The 21099-nt window shown below is 38.9% G+C and overlaps 1 protein-coding gene across 1 annotated transcript in view; it reads left to right on the top strand.

Annotated features, from left to right (window-relative positions):
- The window catches only part of LOC149927843 (substance-K receptor-like), a 147398-nt gene extending 129826 nt beyond the window's left edge, over positions 1–17572 (top strand). Inside the window, exons 3-5 of the mRNA XM_090157877.1 lie at positions 13912–14067; positions 15002–15223; positions 17282–17572. Coding sequence (XP_090014003.1) covers positions 13912–14067; positions 15002–15223; positions 17282–17572 — 669 coding nt within the window. The remainder of the gene's footprint in view (positions 1–13911; positions 14068–15001; positions 15224–17281) is intronic.
- The last annotated feature ends 3527 nt before the right edge of the window (positions 17573–21099 follow it).

Here is a 21099-nt window from a genome sequence, read left to right on the forward strand (position 1 = left end):
TCGTGCATTTTCTTTCGTACAGTTTTCATTGGCTAGACGCTTTAGCACCTGCTGCCGTCGGAAGGGGCAAATTCGGAAATTGTCTTCCCCCCCCCCCCCGCCGTCCGTAAAACCTTTAGCGTAAAGGTTCATCCAATGAAATTTGTACACAACACTGCGTTAGCGTGTTTAAAGGCTAGCTGCGTTCTCCTTGTGTGGGGTGCTGTGTTTGTTTATCTTAGATGCCAGGATCTCTGGTTTTACGTTGGCGGTATGGGGAGTTATAGGCTTCTGGTTTCAGGTATAATTCAGTTTTAGCTTTTGAGAAAAGGCGGTAGCTGAGAATTAGTTATGCCTTCGCATTTCTCACCCTTCGTTATTTACATTTTTATAGCGAAATAATTATCTATAGTTTCAGCAAACTATAAAGGGGTTTCATGTCTGGCATCTTAAATACGCCAAAGGGAAGCTATTTCTAATTTCGATGTTTACACCTCATTTAATTTGATGACCTTTTGAAAGAGCGTTTTCATATAAGATATAAGATACAATTTATATTCCTTAAAAGTAATAACTAATAAGTATGTTTACACCTCAAGGATACACTAATTTGTGGACCTTTTCAGCATAATTTCGAAAAATTTGATAAAATAATTTTTTATTCTTTAAAAGTAATAGACCTTTCGACTCTGAGTCTTGAGCTCGGTATGTCGTCTGCTACCGAGTGTAAGTATTTACAAAACAGGGTGGATTAAAATTAATTCAAGTGATATTAATAAATTTGTTATATCAAATGTTTAAACTATAAAAGTATTTCGTTTACTTAACTAGTCATAAAAGAAGATGATTTAAATATTTAAAATAACGAAAAAGTTTGCACGGTTTCGATGATGTTTAACAGTTAATGTTTATAGCCTTGTGAACTAAGGCTTAACATTTCATTGACAGCCACAGTATAGTGTATCAGGTGAAAATTGTTGTGTATCATAAAATACTAGCTTATAAATATCTAAGTATTAACAATACTTTGACAGAGTTGATATGAGTATTGCAATAATAATTCATTTAATTAGTATCGAAAATAAATGAAAATCAGTTTGAACTCCGAAGTCACTAAGCCTAACCCGAACTTCGTGTAAAATGTTTGGAGAAATCTTACCGGAAAATGCAAAAAGTACAGCCAACTTTTTGTTTAGTTTTAGCGAAATTGGTGGTGGGTGACGTAGAAAAAAACAGTTAAAGCCCGTTGAAATATTTTATGGAAAGGCCTATTAGAATATTTACATCTCAAGGATATACTAATTTGTTGACCTTTCGAGATATAATTTCTAAACATTTGATAAAATAAATCGTTTATTCTTCAAAAATAATTAGAATATTTAAACCTCGAGGAAACACTGATTTTTTTTACCTTTTGAGAGATAATTTCTTTATATTTGATAAAATATTTTTTTTTATTTTTTAAAAGTAATTCGTAAATGATACATTATGTAATTTTTTGACCTTTTGAGGTAAAATTTCTTTATATTTGATAAAATATTTTTTTTTATTTTTTAAAAGTAATTCGTAAATGATACATTATGTAATTTTTTGACCTTTTGAGGTAAAATTTCTTTAAATTTGACAAAATAAATTTAATATTATTTAAAAGTGAATTTCACCTAAAATGAATAAAAAGCTGACATGTAAGGTCGATTTGATCTGAAAATACTAAGATAACTGGCATAAATTTTTTACGGAATCTTGTGGAAAGGAAATTAAAATTTTCAGCTCGGATAATTTTCCGGAAAATGACCGAGGCCTTTTTGCCGGAAAATGTTCCGTATTTTTCCGAAAAAAATAAACAAGTTATCATTCCATGATTAGTCTAATACATTGTTTGCAAATTTAAAATCCAAAATTTTAAAACCAAAAGTAAAACTAAACCTCTAGACTAGTTTAAACTGATTAACAATGTAACACTATTAATGTTTTGTAGTATGTTTACTGATATTAGACATTTTATCACGGTAAAAAGTTAAAAAAATTAAAAATCTTTAAAAAGTAATTTATGTTTAATTTCTTTATTTTTCCGATTTGGGGAAAATTTTCCGGAATTTTTTTAGAAACTTTTCCGAATTTTATTTTTCCGGAAAAATAACAACACTAAATTCAAGTATTGAAATATATTTTTATAATTATTTTTATATTGAAATTACGACGCACTTGGACTTAAACTAAGTCCAAAGAGGAATGGAGTTTCAATTAATTTGGAACTTTCTGACAGCTCTTGAAAGTGAAGGAAAGTAAACGCTAGCTAATTTGCCTTCGAACATGCGCGGAATTAATTAAGTCAGGAATACATAGCTCTACTTGGAATGCTTATCGCGGCAGATTTTCGTCTCGATGTGGCTGACGGTTTTGTTGACGTCACTATGTTAACTTAACAAACAACTACGTGAGAGGGGAGCGTGCGCAGAGGGGATTTTTCTCTTCTAGGTAGGGGCCAAAGCCGTCAGAGTTATCTTACCATACGCGATACGCCAGGATAAGCATTCAAAGTAGAGGTTTGGATTCCTGATTAAGTATATTTCCGCTGGAAAGAGGGATGGTGATAAACATTTTGGGTGTTTGATAGTGGAATTTAGTTGCTTAATAAGGTGCCCATATTAATTAATAGAAGCTTGTGGTGTTTCTCCTTTGAAAACAACAGTCCGTGTCCCCCAAAATATAAGAATTATCCAAATATTTTATAAGACGTTTTTGGAGAACAGTTTCAACAACACAGGTAGCTTCTACCACTTACCTGTTATTCGGAATTAAATGTCCCAAAGGATTTAATAAAGCGATATTTAAAATTAATAACTGTGATACATGTTCTCTTAGATTTTTATCGGGCTTAAAGAGAACCCAGTGAATGTTTCGTTAGCACTAGATGGTTTAAGTATAATAGTCTCTAACCAGTAAGTTTCTAGACGCTTCAACACATTGTCTTCTAATTCATTTATAGCTCTTCCGCCAAATAGGCAAATAAATTAATAACAGTTGTTACGTGCTTAAGAGTGTTGACACTGTTATAAATAATATATAAACTGAATCTATCAGGTGCTATAAATATCGAGAACGATAACTAAAGTGCGAATTAAAATGCAAATTTTAAATCATTTGTATAAAATAATGAAGGGTCTAAATTGTAAATGTGCTCTGAACTGATTTTCCATTATTATCTATTTAATATAATAAAATAAATAATAAGTGTAAGGTAATCGAGGTTAAAGCTCATGCAAGCGTTTTCAACAATGCATTGCACACATTTAATAATATCCCGAGGTTAATCAACGGTTGCATGTTCCTACTGAATGTTCTGAATTTGGGGGCTTAAAAGTGACTATTCGTTGGAGAGAATGATGTGAAAAAGTAAAATAGTGCCGCTTGGTGACAATCACCAGATTTTAAAGCGGGTATATTCTGAATCGAATGATCGTCCGCTTCTACGTGTTTTAACGTAACTAGCGTCACTCACCCCTAACTTATGTTAAACCAGGCGTCATAAATGTGAAACCATGAAATTGGAACGTAATACTTCCTTTAAAAAGAAGCACAGGGGAAGGCACTGCTCACTTTTGATGTATCTCTATAGAGTCATTCAGAAAACCTTAAGCATGGAAAAGTATAAGAACTGACGCAACAATGTTTATTTTGGTCAATTAATAATAACAATAATAATAATAATAATAATAATCAGTTAGGCTAATACCCTAGGCACCACCTTATACCTAAGTCATCAAGCGACTTTTAAAGCCATTAATTCCGGTGGCCGGGTTACAATGCGTAGGAGGGTGCTGGCAAGCCCTTCATGCCACTCGAGCCAACAGCTCCCTACACTTACTATTAAGCCAACTTACTAGAGCTGACTAATCTGAAGTGCCCATTTGACTTTACCTAAACTGCCTATTGCAATTCTGCTCATGAGTACGATACGCGTTGAGATTAAACCCTCGAATTTATAACATAGATGATGGTACCATGATGATTACTACTTGTACTATGGTTCTTCAACAATATCTTCGCCAATTCCACAATTCATAACAAACATTTTTCGTTATTTGTCACAAAAATGGTAACTCGCTTGTTTCCGTAATATTGATCCGTCAGTTTTTATTTTTGAATTATGTAACACAATCGGAAAAGATGAGTAAAATACTACTGGTCTTTGCAAATATTTAAATATATTTCGAAACGTTATCCTAAGGGAAATAATAATTGGATTTTTTTAAGAACAAGAGAAGCTAGATAATTAAATTTCTACCAAGAAAGGAAACCTTGAAATGAAAAAGATTATAAACACACGATATTGAAATGCGTAGGGGAAAGTATTATAGTGTCAACGTAGCTTTTCGTTGTTTACCCTACACATTTTCTATCGTAACGCTAACCTTGTGCTTATAGCTGCTATAGGTTATCTGTTATTTTGTCTGACAACACCTAGAGTTTTACAGCTGTATCAAAATCCAATTAAGCTTATGTTTTAACCATCAACAGATAAAAATTAATTGCTTCTCAGTAATTACATTTTTCACCGCGATATATCCCATTGAAAAATACGTTTACTTCACGTAAAATAAAGATATCTAAATGTTCTAATTATTTATTAATAAAACAACGTAATATTATTATAAAATCTGTAGCAGCTAGCTGTTTGATTAACGCACTTTTAAATTAAACCGTAGATCATACACGGTAATAGTGAGTGTAGGGAGCTGTTGGCTTGCGTGGCATGAAGGGCTTGCCACTACCCTCCTACGTATTGTACCCCGGCCACCTGAATTGATGGTTTTAAAAGTTGCTAGATGACTTGGGCCTAAGGTGGTGCCAAGGGTATTAGCCTAGCTGATTATTTTATTTTTTTTATTACTATCAGTTAAAGTATTCATACAGGGTGTCTTATTTTGCTCTGACATTACATTTATCTCAAAAACGTCTTAAGGCACGGGCATTAAGGTCACGTACGCAGGGCCCTGACTTCGGAGCCCCCCCCCCCCCCCCCGTGGGTGTTTAGAAAAAAAATAAGTTGTAGATATCAGAAAGGAAATTTAAACGTCTTAAATCTGCAGACTTTTAAACTAGTGTATTTCCAAAAAATATTTCCACCTTTTCTGCTGTAGTATTTCTTCAAGATATTTTTCGTCACGTACCCGGTTTTAGCATTAAAATTTAAACCAAATTTTAAAAATCGTGGAGAAATTAAGCCTTGAGGAGAAGCGTCCAAGTGAAATGTTGGCGAGCTCGGTTCCACAAGTGGATGAAGAGCCGCTGAATCCTCCCGGTCGAAATCGAGTGACTGTGAGTGTTAAGTTGTTTTGTTCAAACACAGATGTCATAAGGTGAATCACGGACCGGTTTTCAGCAGCGTTTTATAAAACGTTTTAATCATTGCAGCCGCTTGAGAAACCGAACTTGCTAATCCAGTAAACTTTATTGCTTTAAGTTAAAATTGCGTAGTTAAATAAAAACGGTTACTTGTTGAGTATTGCGAAAGAGCTGAATCAGCTGCGTGTCACTATAGTTCTAAAAAGCAGCCCATTGAGGTTCCCAAGTCTCGCTGATCAGACTTGGAAATAACAAATAATCGTTTTTAATCAAATCTGGTCAGTGTGACTTTTAGAACTTCCCGAATCCCTACTTATAAATTAAGTTAGTAGAAACCACCTATGGACTGTGAGAAGGATGATAAATTACGCGAAAAAATAGATTAGTCCATAATTAAAAGGGATAATATAGCTAAATCCTAAACAAATTTGAAGAAATTAAAAAAATTTGTTTAGGATTTAGCTATATTATCCCTTTTAATTATGGACTAATCTACTTTTTCGCGTATTTTATCATCCTACTTATAAATAATGGCTATGGTTTGAAATAAACTGTACTTTGTCCGACGCCCCAGTAGTATTTCCTGGTTGGAATTTTAGTCTCTATAAATACGCGTTATATGGTTGGTCAGTATTTGTTTTTCTATTTACCTCTCCGGGGGGACAAAGTCCCCTCGGAGGGGTATTACAATCAGTTTTATTGGAAAGTTTGTTATTGTAATGTTTATGTGTAGTGTGGGAATGTTGAGTCTGTATTATGGCGGTTGCGGGCGAGGGGTCAGACATTTACCAAAATCCCGTACACTTCAAAAATAATGATAAAATCGACAAAATCTCTACGAAATCCCGAAATCCCGTACAAATTAATGGCAAGTGTCCGACCCCTCAGTTGCGGGTGATGAGTTTGTTTGATTGAACCGGGATTACGTTTTTAGTAAATAACTCTGAATTGCGGAGATATATCTTTAAGGGTCATCTCGAGAAATTAATACCACTACGGACAATTCTTCTGAGGAGAGGTAAATTTTGGCTTGCCAACTTGTTTTACAATAATCTTGGCAGAATTGAGTTTCAAAAATATTAATAATATTAAAATAATTAATACTTACTTTTTGAGAAAGAACAAAATCTACTAAAGAAAAATAGGAACAAGCGAAGTTACCGAAAGTGTCATAAGCCTATAAGCCGCGGTTCACACTAGACACTTTGGAAACGTATTAAAATCGACAAACGTTAATGGTGGTTGACAGACGCTTAAGAGGAACTGGGAAAATACAACCCTCGGGAGTTGCTACTGCCAGGGCCGTGCTTAGGGGGTGGCGAGCAGGGCGGTCGCCCAGGGCCGCTAAAATTTTACCATAGGGATGTATATACCGGAGGGCCGCTACAGCCTACACCCAGTTTCGCCCATGCATTTCGCCCGGGGCCGCAATACCTCTAAGCACGGCCCTGGCTACTGCACAAGGAGACATTCCATAAGACGTGGGGAAACAAGTACTTACTATCTTTGAAGATGATCCAACGACAGTTACGAGGCAAGTTGAACGTCAATTGCGAGTCGACTATGTACTTGCCTGGCGTATCCTTCGAGGACACCAGTACCACCCATTGAATTTACAAAAGGTTCAATCTTTGAATGAGGCCGATTATCCAAGTCGAGTCGAATTTTGGCAGTGGTTTCAGAAGCAGACTAACGACGTGAATTGGTTAAGTACGCTCCTAGTTTCTGACGAGACTAATTTTTCCCGTGGCGGAATCTTCACTTTACATAATGGTCATGAGTGGCAGCTGGAAAATCCGCACGCGACTCCCGTTATGTCACACCGAGTGCAGTTTAGTCTCAGCGTCTGGTGCGGAATTATTGGCGACCATTTAATTCGACCTTATTTTCTACCAATAAGACTAACTGGTGAGTCATACTTAACCTTTCTTCAAGACACTTTACCAGAGCTACTTGAAGATGTACCGCTAGCAGTAAGACAACGAATGTTATTTATGCACCCCCTCATTTTATATAGCCTTCGGGTTAGAGCTCATTTTGATGCCGAGTTTCCTAAGAGATGGATAGGTCGAGGCGGAACTGTTGCACGGCCATCCAGATCTTCTGATTTGAACCCATGTTATTTCTATCCTTGGGGCCATATAAAGGACTTTTTAAACAAGACTGAAGTGCGAGACGTTGAAGACCTACGTCAACGCATAATTGACCCCTGCGATACCATCCGAAACATGCCACAAATCTTTCTTCGTTTTCGAGAAACTTTCCGAAGACACGTCCAAGCTTGCCTACACGCCAATGGGGGTCATTTTGAACAACCTTTGTAAATACAATGATAAATGTAATGTTGTTAGGTAACAGTACATGTAACTTCTGAGTAACCATAAAACAAAGAAATGAATTTTTTACTGTATCTCTTGGTACTTTAAATCACCATGTCATTATTTTAAATCGTAACGATAGCATACTTGTAGATGCGAATGCCTAAAAAGCTTTTGCTAGCAGAAATATTTATTCACATATCTCATAAGACGTTTTTACTCCTTGTTACTCAAAGAACGCGAATTTCTACCCATACCAACTTTTAATTCTGGGGACATCTTGAAAAATAAGTCGCTAGATGACTTGGGCCTAAGGTGGTGCCTTGGGTATTAGCCTATTATTATTATTATTATTATTATTATTATTATTATTATTATTAGTGAAAGGGGTGAAGGGCTAAGGACATGCCCGTTCGCGCACTTCGACCAGAGGTCCATTGTGCAACCCCGAACCTTAAGACTTAAAAAGCCCGATATCCGACACAAAACGGAGAATCCTCTTGGCCGGCATATTATAGAAATCAGAAGTTTCCAGCTGATGCATACCAAGATGCACGAATCTTTGGGCCGCGTAATAATCGCACCTGCAAAGCACATGAGAGGCGGTTTCCTCCTCAGCCTGTCATGCCCTACAGATTGGATCATCACTGATTCCAATCAGGTAAAGATGTCTGTTAACGAGACAGTGACCTGTTAGTAAGCCAACGACCAACCTGATATTAGATTTGGAAAGCGAGAGCAACTCCTTAGCTCTCTGCCTAGAGGGGCCCCGAGATAAACTCTTTAGCCTGCCTTTGGCCATCCATCTCAAGCCAAAGCTTGAGTTGACGGTCAGTCATGGAAATGAAGATAAGGCCGCGAACTATGCTAGAGGGGATAGGAACGGCAGGTTCAGGACCAAAGAACCCAGCCTCTGCCCCTTCTTGGCTAAGACATCGGCCTTCTCATTACCATAGTACCCCCGATGGCCAGGAACCCAATGGAGCTGAACTTTATTGTCGGTGCCTAGCTCCGAGAGGAGACTCAAACAGCTATAAACCAGTTTTGAAGAGACCTGAAACGGGTTGAGAGCCTTGAGGGCAGCTTGACTATCCGAAAAAATTTGGATAACCTTGCCATGAAGCTTCTTTTTAAGACAAAAGTCAATACAGAAGCAGATAGCGGCAATTTCCGCCTGAAAAACACTAGCATAAACACCAAGGCTTTCAAAGAAGCCGAGATTGCTAGTAAGACAATACATCCCCGAAGCAGAGTCAGAGTGGGTCTTAGACCCATCGGCAAACCAGACGATTTCTCCTCTGGCCCCGAGAGTACTATGATTGACCCACTCCGTACGGCTTGGAAAATAAGTATTGAAAGGCTTACTAAAATGTAACTTCGTAGCCATCATATCAGAACCCATTAGATAGACAGGTAGCTGACTTGAAATTTCCTGGTAGATCTTGGTGTGGCTATTATCCCAAATATTCGCCTTCCACCAACCATTCTGGCTCCCATAGCAGCAGCTTCCTCTATAAAAAGATGAAGAGAAAGAAAGTTCAGGAGAATTTCTAGAGAAGCACTTGGGGCTGTTCCATAGCTCCTGTGATGCTGACACAAGCCAGCCTTTGCAGAGTGCGCAGATCACTCTGCACATTCTTAATTCGGACTCTAGGCCACCAGACCACTGCAGCGTAAGAGAGCAATGGTCTGATGATCATGGTGTACAGCCAGAAGACCACTTTAGGGCTAAGCCCCCATGACCTGTTAACTGCACTTCTGGTTCTCTGGAGTAACATCTTGACCTTCTTAACTATAGAGTCAAGGTGAGGCTTCCACGTTAGTTTGTTGTCAAGAATAACACCAAGGTACTTCACGTCCGTGCTTTCGCTCAAGATAGTCCCAAATAAGGAGATATCGTTAAAAGAGTTTTGCAACCTTTTACGAGTAAAAGGAACAAGAACCATTTTATTAGGATTAACCGTAAGACCAACTTCCCCGCACCAGTTTTCAACTGATGCAAGGGCTCTTCTTACTAAATCGCTAATAGTGTTGGGGAACTTACCCGTAAAGATGATGGCGATATCGTCGGCATAGCCGAAGCAGCGGCAACCATCCCTGTTTAGCCTTACCAAAAGTTCATCCACAACCAGGCACCACAGCAGAGGTGATAGAACACCACCTTGCGAGGATACCACCACACGATTCGTCAGCATAGCTTTGATCCTAAGACACAGAGTGTCATTGATGCCAAAGCGCTTTGCAGCCTTCATGATGACTGCGCTGGACACCTTATCAAAAGCGCCCTCTATATCAAGGAAAACTGCTGACGCTATTTCCTTAAAGTTGATAGCCCTTTCAAAGCAGTTAGTTATGCCATGAAGGACAGTCTCAGTAGATTTGCCTTTTTGGTAGGCATACTGAGCCGTCGAGAGAGGTGTATGAGAAATAACCTCCCCCCTAATATAATTGTCTACCAATTTCTCCAAAATCTTTAGAAAAAAGGAGGTCAAACTGATTGGCCTGAAGGCCTTAGCCTCGAGATAGTTAGATTTCCCTGGCTTCGGAATAAAGATCACCCTAGAAAGTTTCCAGGTGCTAGGAATATATCCAAGGGCAATACAAGCCTTATAGATTCTACTCAACATGGGGCAGATAATATCAATGCCCTAATGCAACAGAATGGGAATGATCCCATCCGGCCCCGGAGACTTATAGGGCTTAAAAGATTTTATTGCCCAAATAAGTCTGGAGTGCGCGACAATTTTATTCGCCACCGCCCAGTCTTCCCTTTTGGTACGTGCAATCCTAATGGGAAGGTGGTCAGAATCAGTACTGTTCGTAATTCTGGAGTCAGGAAAGTGTACATCTAACATATGAGTTAGAGTCTCCTTACCCGACGAAGAATGACTACCATCTTTCAGCTTAATAGTGTCAAGATGTTTAGTCTTATCGTTGGCTATAATTTTCATTAACTTTGCCGTACTGGGAATATCAGAGATATTCTCACAGAAATTCCTCCACGAGTCCCTCTTGGCCTCGCGGATGGCTTTATGGTATGGAGTGAGGGTGTGCTTGTAGGCAACCCAGTCACCCGACCTTTTAGCTTTTATTAAAAGCCTCCTAGATTCTTTGCGAAGCCTACCAATCTCATAGTTCCACCAAGGAACTAGCCTTGGCTGGTTGGTAGACTTCACCGGACAGTTGCGGTGGTAGGAGTCGATAATGGCATGTTTCATGCGATCAACAGCCAAATCAAAATCCAGCACCGATGACAGCCTAGGCTTATCATCCTTCAGATGAAGATTTAAATCATCCCTAAGACCAGGCCTATTGGTTCGCCTGGGATTGCGAAGTTCGGTATAAGCCTGAACCACTTTCCACCTGACTTTATAGCAAATGTGTCTGTGATCCGACAGTGATGGTTCACTGGACACAGGCCAGTCATTAATGAGAGCTGCGATATTTTCTGTGCACAGCGTAAGATCAATGACCTCACTTCTGTTACGAGTAACAAAAGTTGGTTCATTGTTCTTATTAAGAATATGAAGTTTCGTACTAACCACGTATTCCATTAGCTTATCACCACGATCGTTGTAGTTGCTGCTGCCCCAGATAACATGCTGAGCGTTCACATCACAACCTATAATGAGTTTCTTTCCCGACCGCTCACAGTGGTTGACCAGATTGGTCACCTCCTAGGATGGTGGGGGCAGAGCATCATCGTAAGGAAAGTAAGCAGATGCCAGCGTGAGTTAATCATTCCCATCAGCGGTAGGGGCATTGATTTTAACCACGGCAGTATCCCTGGAGTGATAGATTGAGAGCGGAAGGGCATGAATGTCCTTGCGTACCAATACACAAGCTCTACGTGAAACGGAATTATAGTCATAATAGACATTACCTGCACTATTAAGACCAAGGATTTTACCCTTGCCAATCCAAGGTTCCTGAATAAGAGCAACATCAATTTGGTCCTTAGCAAGCCTTCGACAAAGCACAGTGGAGGCTGCCTTGCAGTGATGAAGATTTATCTGCACCACCTTAATACTCATGGCGACGGGCCTAGATTGGAGGTTGACCGGTGTCACCGCCCCCCCCCCCCCCAGTGGTGGGTGTGGAGACCACACCACTCCCGCTGGTTAAGTTATTTCCACCACCAGTCTCCCCCACGTTTGCTCCACCTGGCTGAGCCACCATGCCGTGGACCTCTTCACCGTCTGAGACACTGAAGATTTTGATGTCCTCTGTCAGCGTATCCCCCTCCGAGTAGTCACTTAACAGAGGCTCTAAGTCCTCTAGTCCTGAAATGTTCGAGTCGTTAGACTCAGATTCATTAACAGGTGTAGGATTAACCACACCCTTTACAGCACTTACGACTGAAGTTTGATTTGGGGTACTGAGAATCTTAAAGATACCCCTATCCAAACCTGTCTGAGCAGCAAAACCTGCCGCTTTGGTGGCGTTGACCGACTCACCATCCATTAGAAAAATCAAATGGATGGCAGCCGGTTCCTCAGTTTTGCCCAGCACCTTCCAGCCGTTGAAGGTTTGAAGACGCCTGAGTAGAACTTTACGGTACTTCGTCCAGACGTCCCTTGTTCAAAGTGAGACCTTAAAAGGTTTCGGCAGGTCACTGGCCTTTGTTACCAAAAGCCTTGTTCCCTGGCGAACCTGTTCGTAGCGGTCGAACTCCTGACTTAACCAGTTACCTGTGAAGTCATCCTTGCACAGGTAAACCAGGGTACCTCCAATCAGCTGGAATTGCAGGAATTGAGGAAGAGGGTTACCCAAGGGTATCCCGTCTATCTTCTCCAGAACTCCCCGCTGGATGGTTCCCATTTCTGCTTCGGTTAAGCAGTTCGAGGGAAAGCCTTCTTTTATGATGGCCATCCGCATCGAACCTACAGCTTCACTGAAGGTCAGTGACTTAGACCTTTTTGCAGCCTGTTGCTGAGAGCTTGGAGAGTCGTGGTCCGACTCCCTTGTTCTCTTGTTTGAAGAGGAGTTACCCTTTGCAGAGTCTTCTGCCAACTTCCTGAGTGTCTAACGACGCTTGTTCCTCTTGCGAGTACGAGCATTGGAAGCGCTTACCTTGCTTCCCTCAGTCGGGGTGCTATCTTCTGATGCTAGGTAATGCCGGAGGCAGACCCTAGCAACATTGGCTCGGTTTCTTCCAGGACAGACCCACGACCTGAACTTGTTGAAGGGAGGGTAGTATCCTGAGATACACCCGTCCCCTGCCTAGAGCTGGGTGCTGTTAAAGACAGACCCTTGCCCGATGGTTTTTTGGTTTTTTTTTTGGAATTCATAAAAGATCCCACGCGTAAAGAGGAAAGTAAAAGGTCACCACCCTGAATCCTCTGTCCGGGCGGTAGGCTAAAATACAACGGGGTGTCACCTGGTGCCCCGAGGGGATCGTTAACGATACCGTAATTTCGCTTCCCCGGTACCACTCAGCCCTCAGCACGATACCTCACACCTTAGCTTAAGGAAGAAGCAGAGCCTTAGTTGGCCAGCATGGGGGGTTGCCCCTCCACCTGTTACTCCCTTCCACCACGAAGAGGTACAAGGTTGCAGTTTATGGAAGGGGGGTATTAGCCTAACTGATTATTATTATTATTATTATTATTAAATTTGTACACGCCTGTAAATTTGTGCCAGACACTTCTGAAACACCCTGTACAAGGCTAACAGATCAGAACTATAGATGAACGTGTTTTCTCTACTATGTCCTCTGTATAAAACCAGATATACTCCTTAGCAGATATAAGCTTAAGTATAGCGAAACAGGTTCTTTTCCTTAAACTATCAAAGGTTGCCCACATACCCATTGTTTATTTGGATTATTCGAACCTCTATTGTAAATTTGATATTACCACGGGTTACAAAATTAACGGTACTGAGGACTGAAGGGAAGTTTTTCAAGCCATAACGGAAGTTGGTCTCGACAAAGAGATAGCTTAGCCCCTTGAATATTTGATTGTCGGTCTAATACATCTACTCAAAAAATAATTGGCGGCTGGGACTTTTGCGATTGAGGTATTGGTCTCGCGCTAAAGAGATGTGCAAAGTAAAGCGAGATCCACAGACGACGGGAAATTAGATCCCGTTTTATATTTATTTCAAAGAGTCCGTATGTTTAAAGGCGATTAACGATATAAATTCAATAGACGTTTTTCATAGTCGCCATCATTATGAAACAATTAAACATTTCCTTTGAACGAAATACACTGAAAGTATTTGGTTTTATTAAGTTCTCTTTGTCCTTTTTCTTTTGTTACAGGTTTATACGTTGTCCGTGTTCGTACTGACCTTCGCCCTGCCTATGGTCATCTTGACCATTTCCTACTCGTCCGTCGGTTTCAAAATGTGGCGTCACACGTCGCCTGGAAATGCCGATGCCGCTAGAGACCAGCAACAACTACTGGCCAAGGTCAAGGTGAGACGCCTTTAACGATAATGAAAACGGATAAGACTATTTTTCTCAGTTAAGGGCATTTAATACCGCAGAAACGTGCCCAGTATCCTTAGCCGTGAGATAGGTTGAGTAATTTGTCGGCAGACCCAATTATCTCGGCCGTTACTCAAGTTCAATCCGACATTCCTGAGACAGACTTCTTCGAAACTAGCCAATACCTGCCTAGACTAGATGTTTTAATTAAAAAATCGATAAAAATAAAAACAAGAAGGGTGAGGGTCGGTCGATAAGGCTTCTACGATTTCAACAGTTACGGTCGACGTTTCAAACATTTCGAAGCATCGATAGAAGTCTCATCAACAGGTCGCGTTTTCAGCTTTATAGTTCTTAGAAATCAAGTGGAACTACATGACCCTATAGCAATCGTAACAACGTGAAATATTACCTAATACATCATAATTTTATACTTTAAATTATCTACTATTTTAACTGGGCGAACAACTCCTTCTGCGTTGAGTTTGCAAGTTCTCTCCCCACTGGTTTAAGGGGTTTTCCCCCGAGCTCTTCGGTTTCCCCTTCCATAAAAACTTGTTGAGGTTAACGGTAATAGTTAGTGTAGGGAGCTGTTGGCTCGATCGCGTGGCATGCAGGGCTTGCCACCACCCTCCTACGCATTGTAACCCGGCCACCTGAATTAAAGGCTTCAAAAGTCACTTGATGACTTAGGCCTAAGGTGGTGCCAAGGGTATTAGCCTAGCTGATTATTATTAAAAAAAACTTACAGTTCCAAATTTAATTTATATTTTATCATTTATAATAGTAGCTTAGTTTTGAAGCGGTATAAAAACATAAACCACTTTATATTTTTAAGGGATGAGATAATTAGTTACAAGATTGAAGATGGAGTGGTCGAAAAAGTCGATGAGTTTCTAATTTGTGTTCGAACCCTTAACAGGTGGTGAAAATGTTGGCGACGGTGGTGTTTCTGTTCGCCGTCTGCTGGCTGCCCATTCACGTGTTCAATTTGTTGATATATTTCAACCAAGAGTTGGTATTGGCCAAGGATGACTTCGGGGAGAACTTCTACATGGCGACGTTCTTCTGTTGCCATTGGCTGTCGATGGCCAATAGCTTCATCAATCCAATTATCTATTGTTTCATGAGCGACAACTTCAGGGTAATGAATATTAGTGATGCCACGGTAGTGTGAACAAAACTTCTTTTTTATTTCCTCTCACTCGTACACCATAAAGGAAAGACACTTTGAGACGCAAATCTCAGATTTATCAAGAAAGTGTTTATTAAGTAGAAGAAAATCAAATCAGCCCGGGATACGTTCAAACATTAACTTGGAAGATTGGACGATAAATATTCATTTATTTATAGCTGACTAGGCCTAGATGCCATAATTATACTAGCTCGGGAATAATAGCTCTTTATATTAAATACGAGAGGTCACGTGATTACGTTAGATTCATCGTGCAGTTAAAGTTAGATAAAATACGCGAAAAAGTAGATAAGTCCATAATTAAAAGGGATAATATAGCTAAATCCTAAACAAATTTGAAGAAAATTAAAAACTTACTAATAACTCGTACCGATAGGTCTTCGAGCAACGCGAAACTCGGATCAAATAGATCTTCGAGTAATAAACTAAATTAAAAATAAATAAAATAGCCAGAAATTCCAACGGTAGACCGGTTTCGTTCTATTTGGAACTCATCAGTACCGTGCGGGAAATCTGGCTGGCGACTATCAAATCGAAAAGAGAAACTAAGCCTAAACATTAAAAATTTCAAAACGCGTTGCGTATAGCAACGGAAAGCCGAAAAGGGGGGAGTGTGGTGGAAAATAGTATATACGATAAGTTAAGTTAGAAGAAACCACCTATGGACTATGAGAAGGATGATAAAATACGCGAAAAAGTAGATAAGTCCATAATTAAAAGGGATAATATAGCTAAATCCTAAACAAATTTGAAGAAAATTAAAAACTTACTAATAACTCGTACCGATAGGTCTTCGAGGATTCGATTCGACAATTTTTCCGTGTGGAAAATGCCTTCCAGGTTTGGGGACATATTCCATAATTTTGGTTCATTTATTTCTGACACTAGAAACACCGTACCCGTGGTTTCGTTCTAAATTCAATTCGATATTTGATTTGGTATTTGAATTTGCCGAATAGGGGTGATTCGCGGGTAATAATTATTTTGTGGATGCTCTGTATAATTATGAAATTTACTACACATGAAAAGCAATGAATATTTCACATAGAGATTTTAGAGAATCTTTGATAAATATGGAAACGTCACTAGAACGGATAACGCCAAAAACCCACTTAATAAACCCGGAGCGATCTCTGTAGAGATTTCTATAGAACACTCTATACGGTATAGAACCCCACTGGTCTTTATATGATTTACTATATAGTTTCTGTAGAAAAAATTTGTATACTGGTGACTTAAAGGGGAATTGTCACCAAAACCAAAATTTTCGATGTTTTTTTTACAAAATGATAGAAAATATATTAATGATTATGTCCCTGAAATTTTATAGTTATTGGAAAAGTATTTAAAAAGTGACGCTACTTTTTCCGCAACCTACATCAAACGGCTCCAAGAATTTCAGAAATCGCGGTTGAACCTACGTGCAGCGCCAAAAGAATGAAGCGGCTAAAATTTGAGAAAGGGCGGCGTGTAAAAACACGATAAACTACAATCTACGAATATAACTCGGTTAAAAAGCCAAAGATAATGTCGTAGCAGACGACAGTTCCGGCCGAAAAACGATAAAACCGGGGAAAATAATGCTTCGTTCACGAGATGGCGCTGCAGGTAGGTTCAACCAAGCGGTTCTGAGACTCTCTCGAGTCGGGGGGGATAAACACGAAATTTGGTTGCTAATAATAAATCAAATACTGGAAATATTAACATGAAATTTTTTGTATAACCATTTTCGGACATCCTCTATCCATTTAAATAGTTTTCAACCAATTTTAGGGTGATGACAATTCCCCTTTAATAATTTTAAGTACTGATAGCCCGGGTGTCGAATAAGCCAAGATGACCTGTTATTGATTTCGTCTCAATGTTTTTTTCCCCTGTGTTGGTACGTTTTTCCCATTGGCACCATACCTCATAGGGCATTCACCTCTGGTAATGAGATATGGTTCCAATAAGATCAGGGACCCCAGAATGAACTCGTACTAATCATCGTTTTTCCATTCTTTCCAGGTTGATATTAAACAACTAGTGTTTCGATGTTGCCGGTCGCGTAAGCCCAAACTGAGAGGCCACTTGGCTCTTTTCGGACAGAGCAGCTACGGCAGCTCCTTCATGAGGACCACCGTCTCAACGACGGCCAACAACACGCCGGCCTTCAACCACGTCTCCCTCAAGCGTAACCAGAACCAGCGCTGTAATACCGGCAACTACGAGCCCAAAAATATCAGCGTCATTGGCTTACCCCTTAGACTAACTCGTACCGGAAGTTCCTCGCCGTCTTCATCTACTGGGCTCAACTAAGTAGAAATGGAGATATATAAGCAACGTATAAATATTAAGTTTCTTGGGATCTCGGATCAGGTAATACCATAAGTCTTTATTTATGTTCCATAAGTATGTCAGCTAGCCGAAATAATTATTGCGTGCATGATGATGTAGAATTGACGTCTTGTCAACAAAGGTACGCAACCCTAGTGAGAAAATTTGGAACCTAGATAACAAATTATCACGCACCTCTCACGGCTCTATAACAAATTATCACGCACCTCTCACGGCTCTCTGCAAGTTCTCACTATGACGACGACGCCTAATTACTTAGTCTGAAGTTCTTCATAATTACAGGGTCATTCTAGAAATAGGAATCTGTAACCATTTATCACATGAAAGATACAAAATTTGCGAGTTAAGTGTTAGGCCGGTTTAATCGGATTGACATATTTATGTTAAAAGTAATTATAGACTTACGATAATACGTTGAAATCTGTTTAGTTACGCGAACTAATATTTTAATATTTTTTGTTTTGATTAGGTTCTTACGCTTATTTTTATACCAATCGAACCGTGTAGTATACGCAGAACTTGATAAAATCTTCGATGGACACTGTCCATTAGACAGGAATGCTCGCTAAGTGTTATAGGTCGATCGAAGTCTGTATAACATGTATCAGAAGTATATACAGATAAGTTTTCATTTCGCTATACTGGTTTTGGGAAGAATATTGGAGTAATTAAAAAGGTATATTATAAATGATTATTCGGGGTGTGTTACAGCGCTTTTCGACCTTGCGAAGTTATACGTTTCACTTCTAGTAAAAGATATACAGGGTGTTTCAATGGGTTATGCAAACCATTAAGGAGTTGCAGGGGGTGAGTTGAGAAGTATGCCTGTTGTTTTCCCATTTTCCTACTATGAGTTAAAAGAGCGCCAGAGAGTTTCAAAGTGTGGCCTACTAGCCCCTGTAGCAGACTGTAATAAGCGCAAAACCAAGCAGCAGGGACTTTAAATACTGCTTAAGTTTACTTCCTTACGCTAGTTACCTCGATTTGTTTACAAACTCCTTTTTTACCTATCACACGAACCCAAACCTTAATGTTCGCATTTCCCTACTGCTTGGTTTGCACTTGATGCAGCCTACTTCCAGGGGATAGTAAGCCACACATTGAAGCTCTCTGTCGCTCTTTTAACTCATCCTAGGAAAATGGAAAAAAACAGGCATACTTCAAAACTCACCCCTACAACTCCTTAAAATTTTGCATAACCTTTTAAAAAACACCCTATATATTATTATCCTCTTTTATTCAGTCATATCCAGTGGTCAGATGGCGTTATACTCATTTCAGAGAAGGTTTAGTGTTTTCACACACATTTTAGTTCAAAAATATTAGTTTACTAAACGGAGTCTTAACCCAGTTTTATCAATCTCGAAAGTGTATTACGGACGAATATCCATCAGATTTCCAGTGTTGGATAAAATATTTCAGTATCGGTATTTTAAATAAAATACTAAATATTCTTTGGGTAAAGTATTGAAATTTGAATACTTTATTTTAGCATTTTAAAATACAAAATACTCAATTTAGAAACATTTCCTTTGGGTAACAATAATTGCTCGAAATGATTATATCAATAACACTCCTACAGAGGTTAAGCAGAGCGCTCTAGAAGTTTGAATGACAGCGTCGAGAGTCACTTAATCTTTTCTTTAAACGTTTATGCTTAGGAGTTAGAGCCTTTTATAACTTGAAGACGACGCCATATTTTTTTTTTGAGATACACAAACATCGGTGTCGACCCGAGGCCTTAGACACCAGCACACACACAATAACTGATTAATCAGGGTGAGATATGTGTAACGGCCACGCCAACGGGGGGATACGTGGGGACAGGGGTGGGGACACCCGTGGCGGAAGTATCCCGACCACCCGTTAGGGGATTGGTAATCGTCCTCACACGGCCTTCCACAAACTCTGCCTCCCGGACGCCTTGGATTACAGGAGTGAGCCACTACTCCCGGCACGACGCCGTATTTAGCTCGAGCTAATGGGACACGTACTATAATATCTATAGTGTTTAAATAACAAGTTGGCAAGCTTGCCAAAATATACCTCTCCTCGGAAGAGTTTGCCCTTGGGCGTATTAACTACTGGATACGGCGCTCAAAGATATTTCGCCATATTCAGGGTCCACCTAAAAACCTAATCCCGGTCTTATCCCAACCGGTAGAATATTTTTTCTTATAATTAAAAAAATATTACAAAATATTATTGCCTTAAACAAATTTCAAATATCAATAGAACAAAAAACCAACTTTAGACCAAGTTATTAAATTAACAAAGCAACAAAAATGAGAAATAGAAAATACAAAATTTTAATTTATTAGAACGCTCACGAAACGTGAAATATAAACGTGCGAGAAACTATTTTATAGACAAAACCCAAGCCATTGTATTAAAGGTCTTAAACAATCTAACATATACGGAAAACAAAAGTTAAAGCGAAAACCAAAATTGTAAGATTTGGACGAAATCGTGCGTTTTGTGATAAAAGCATGAAAATTTGTATACATACATTTTTTTATATGCTAAATCGATTTAAGACGGGAGGGCAACGTAACTATTACGTAACGGCCGTAAAAAGCGATTAAAACGCGCCGTAAAGTGCAATCTGCCTACTCTAACGACCCCCCGAAAAAGCGCCTGTCCACGTGGCTCGTTCGTATGAGAAGGAGAGGGGTTTGTTTAAGGGGGCATCCGTAAAATAAATTTCTTACATTTCCTCTACTTGGTCGGTTTTTAGTATAAAACACGTAAAGTGAAACGTAAATTTATAATTCTATTTTTCAAATCGGAAATAAATCAAAATTGCAAAGAAGAATATATATTCTTAAATTATCGAACCTTTATACATTATTTATCGAGGTTAGAAATTTCTCAAATATAACAGTTATTACTTAATTTACGTTATATATTTGCATTCCAGATATTTGTATATGCTTTTTGATCAAAAACTAATTGAGATATAATTTTTAAATTTTCAGGGTATGCTTATTTAACTTAGTAAAAATTATAAAAGATCCGCTACTACATGGAGTTATTTATTTAAATAAATATTATTTTATTAATTAACTCCATGTATCAGATCTTTTATAATTTTGACTAAGTTACAATTTTTAACCATGGAACAAAATTTTATTATTTATGATTATGCGTATTTAGTTAGGAACGCTTTGAATTGCAAATCGCAGAAAACTCGAATACGTTTTCACGTTTTTTTAATTTATTTTTTGACCGCTAGGTGCTTGGGAACAATTTTCAACGATAAAGTTGTAGAACATACTTGAAAACCTACAAATAAAGTTTGTTCGATCACAAATGAACAATTTTTCCCTTAGATAATGAGGTCAGCAAAATATCAAGTACGCCATAGCAGGTCAAGGGGTTGTTTTACAAAGCTTAGTTAAATTAATTGTTTTTGAGAATAACATGTCAATGTACGATAAGTTGACCATTTATTTGGTACAAACAAGTGAGAGATAGATAAACAAGTA

Source organism: Leiobunum rupestre, chromosome 9, assembly GCF_980474605.1.
Source record: "Leiobunum rupestre chromosome 9, qqLeiRupe1.1.hap1, whole genome shotgun sequence".
NCBI classification, from domain to species: Eukaryota; Metazoa; Arthropoda; class Arachnida; order Opiliones; family Sclerosomatidae; genus Leiobunum; species Leiobunum rupestre.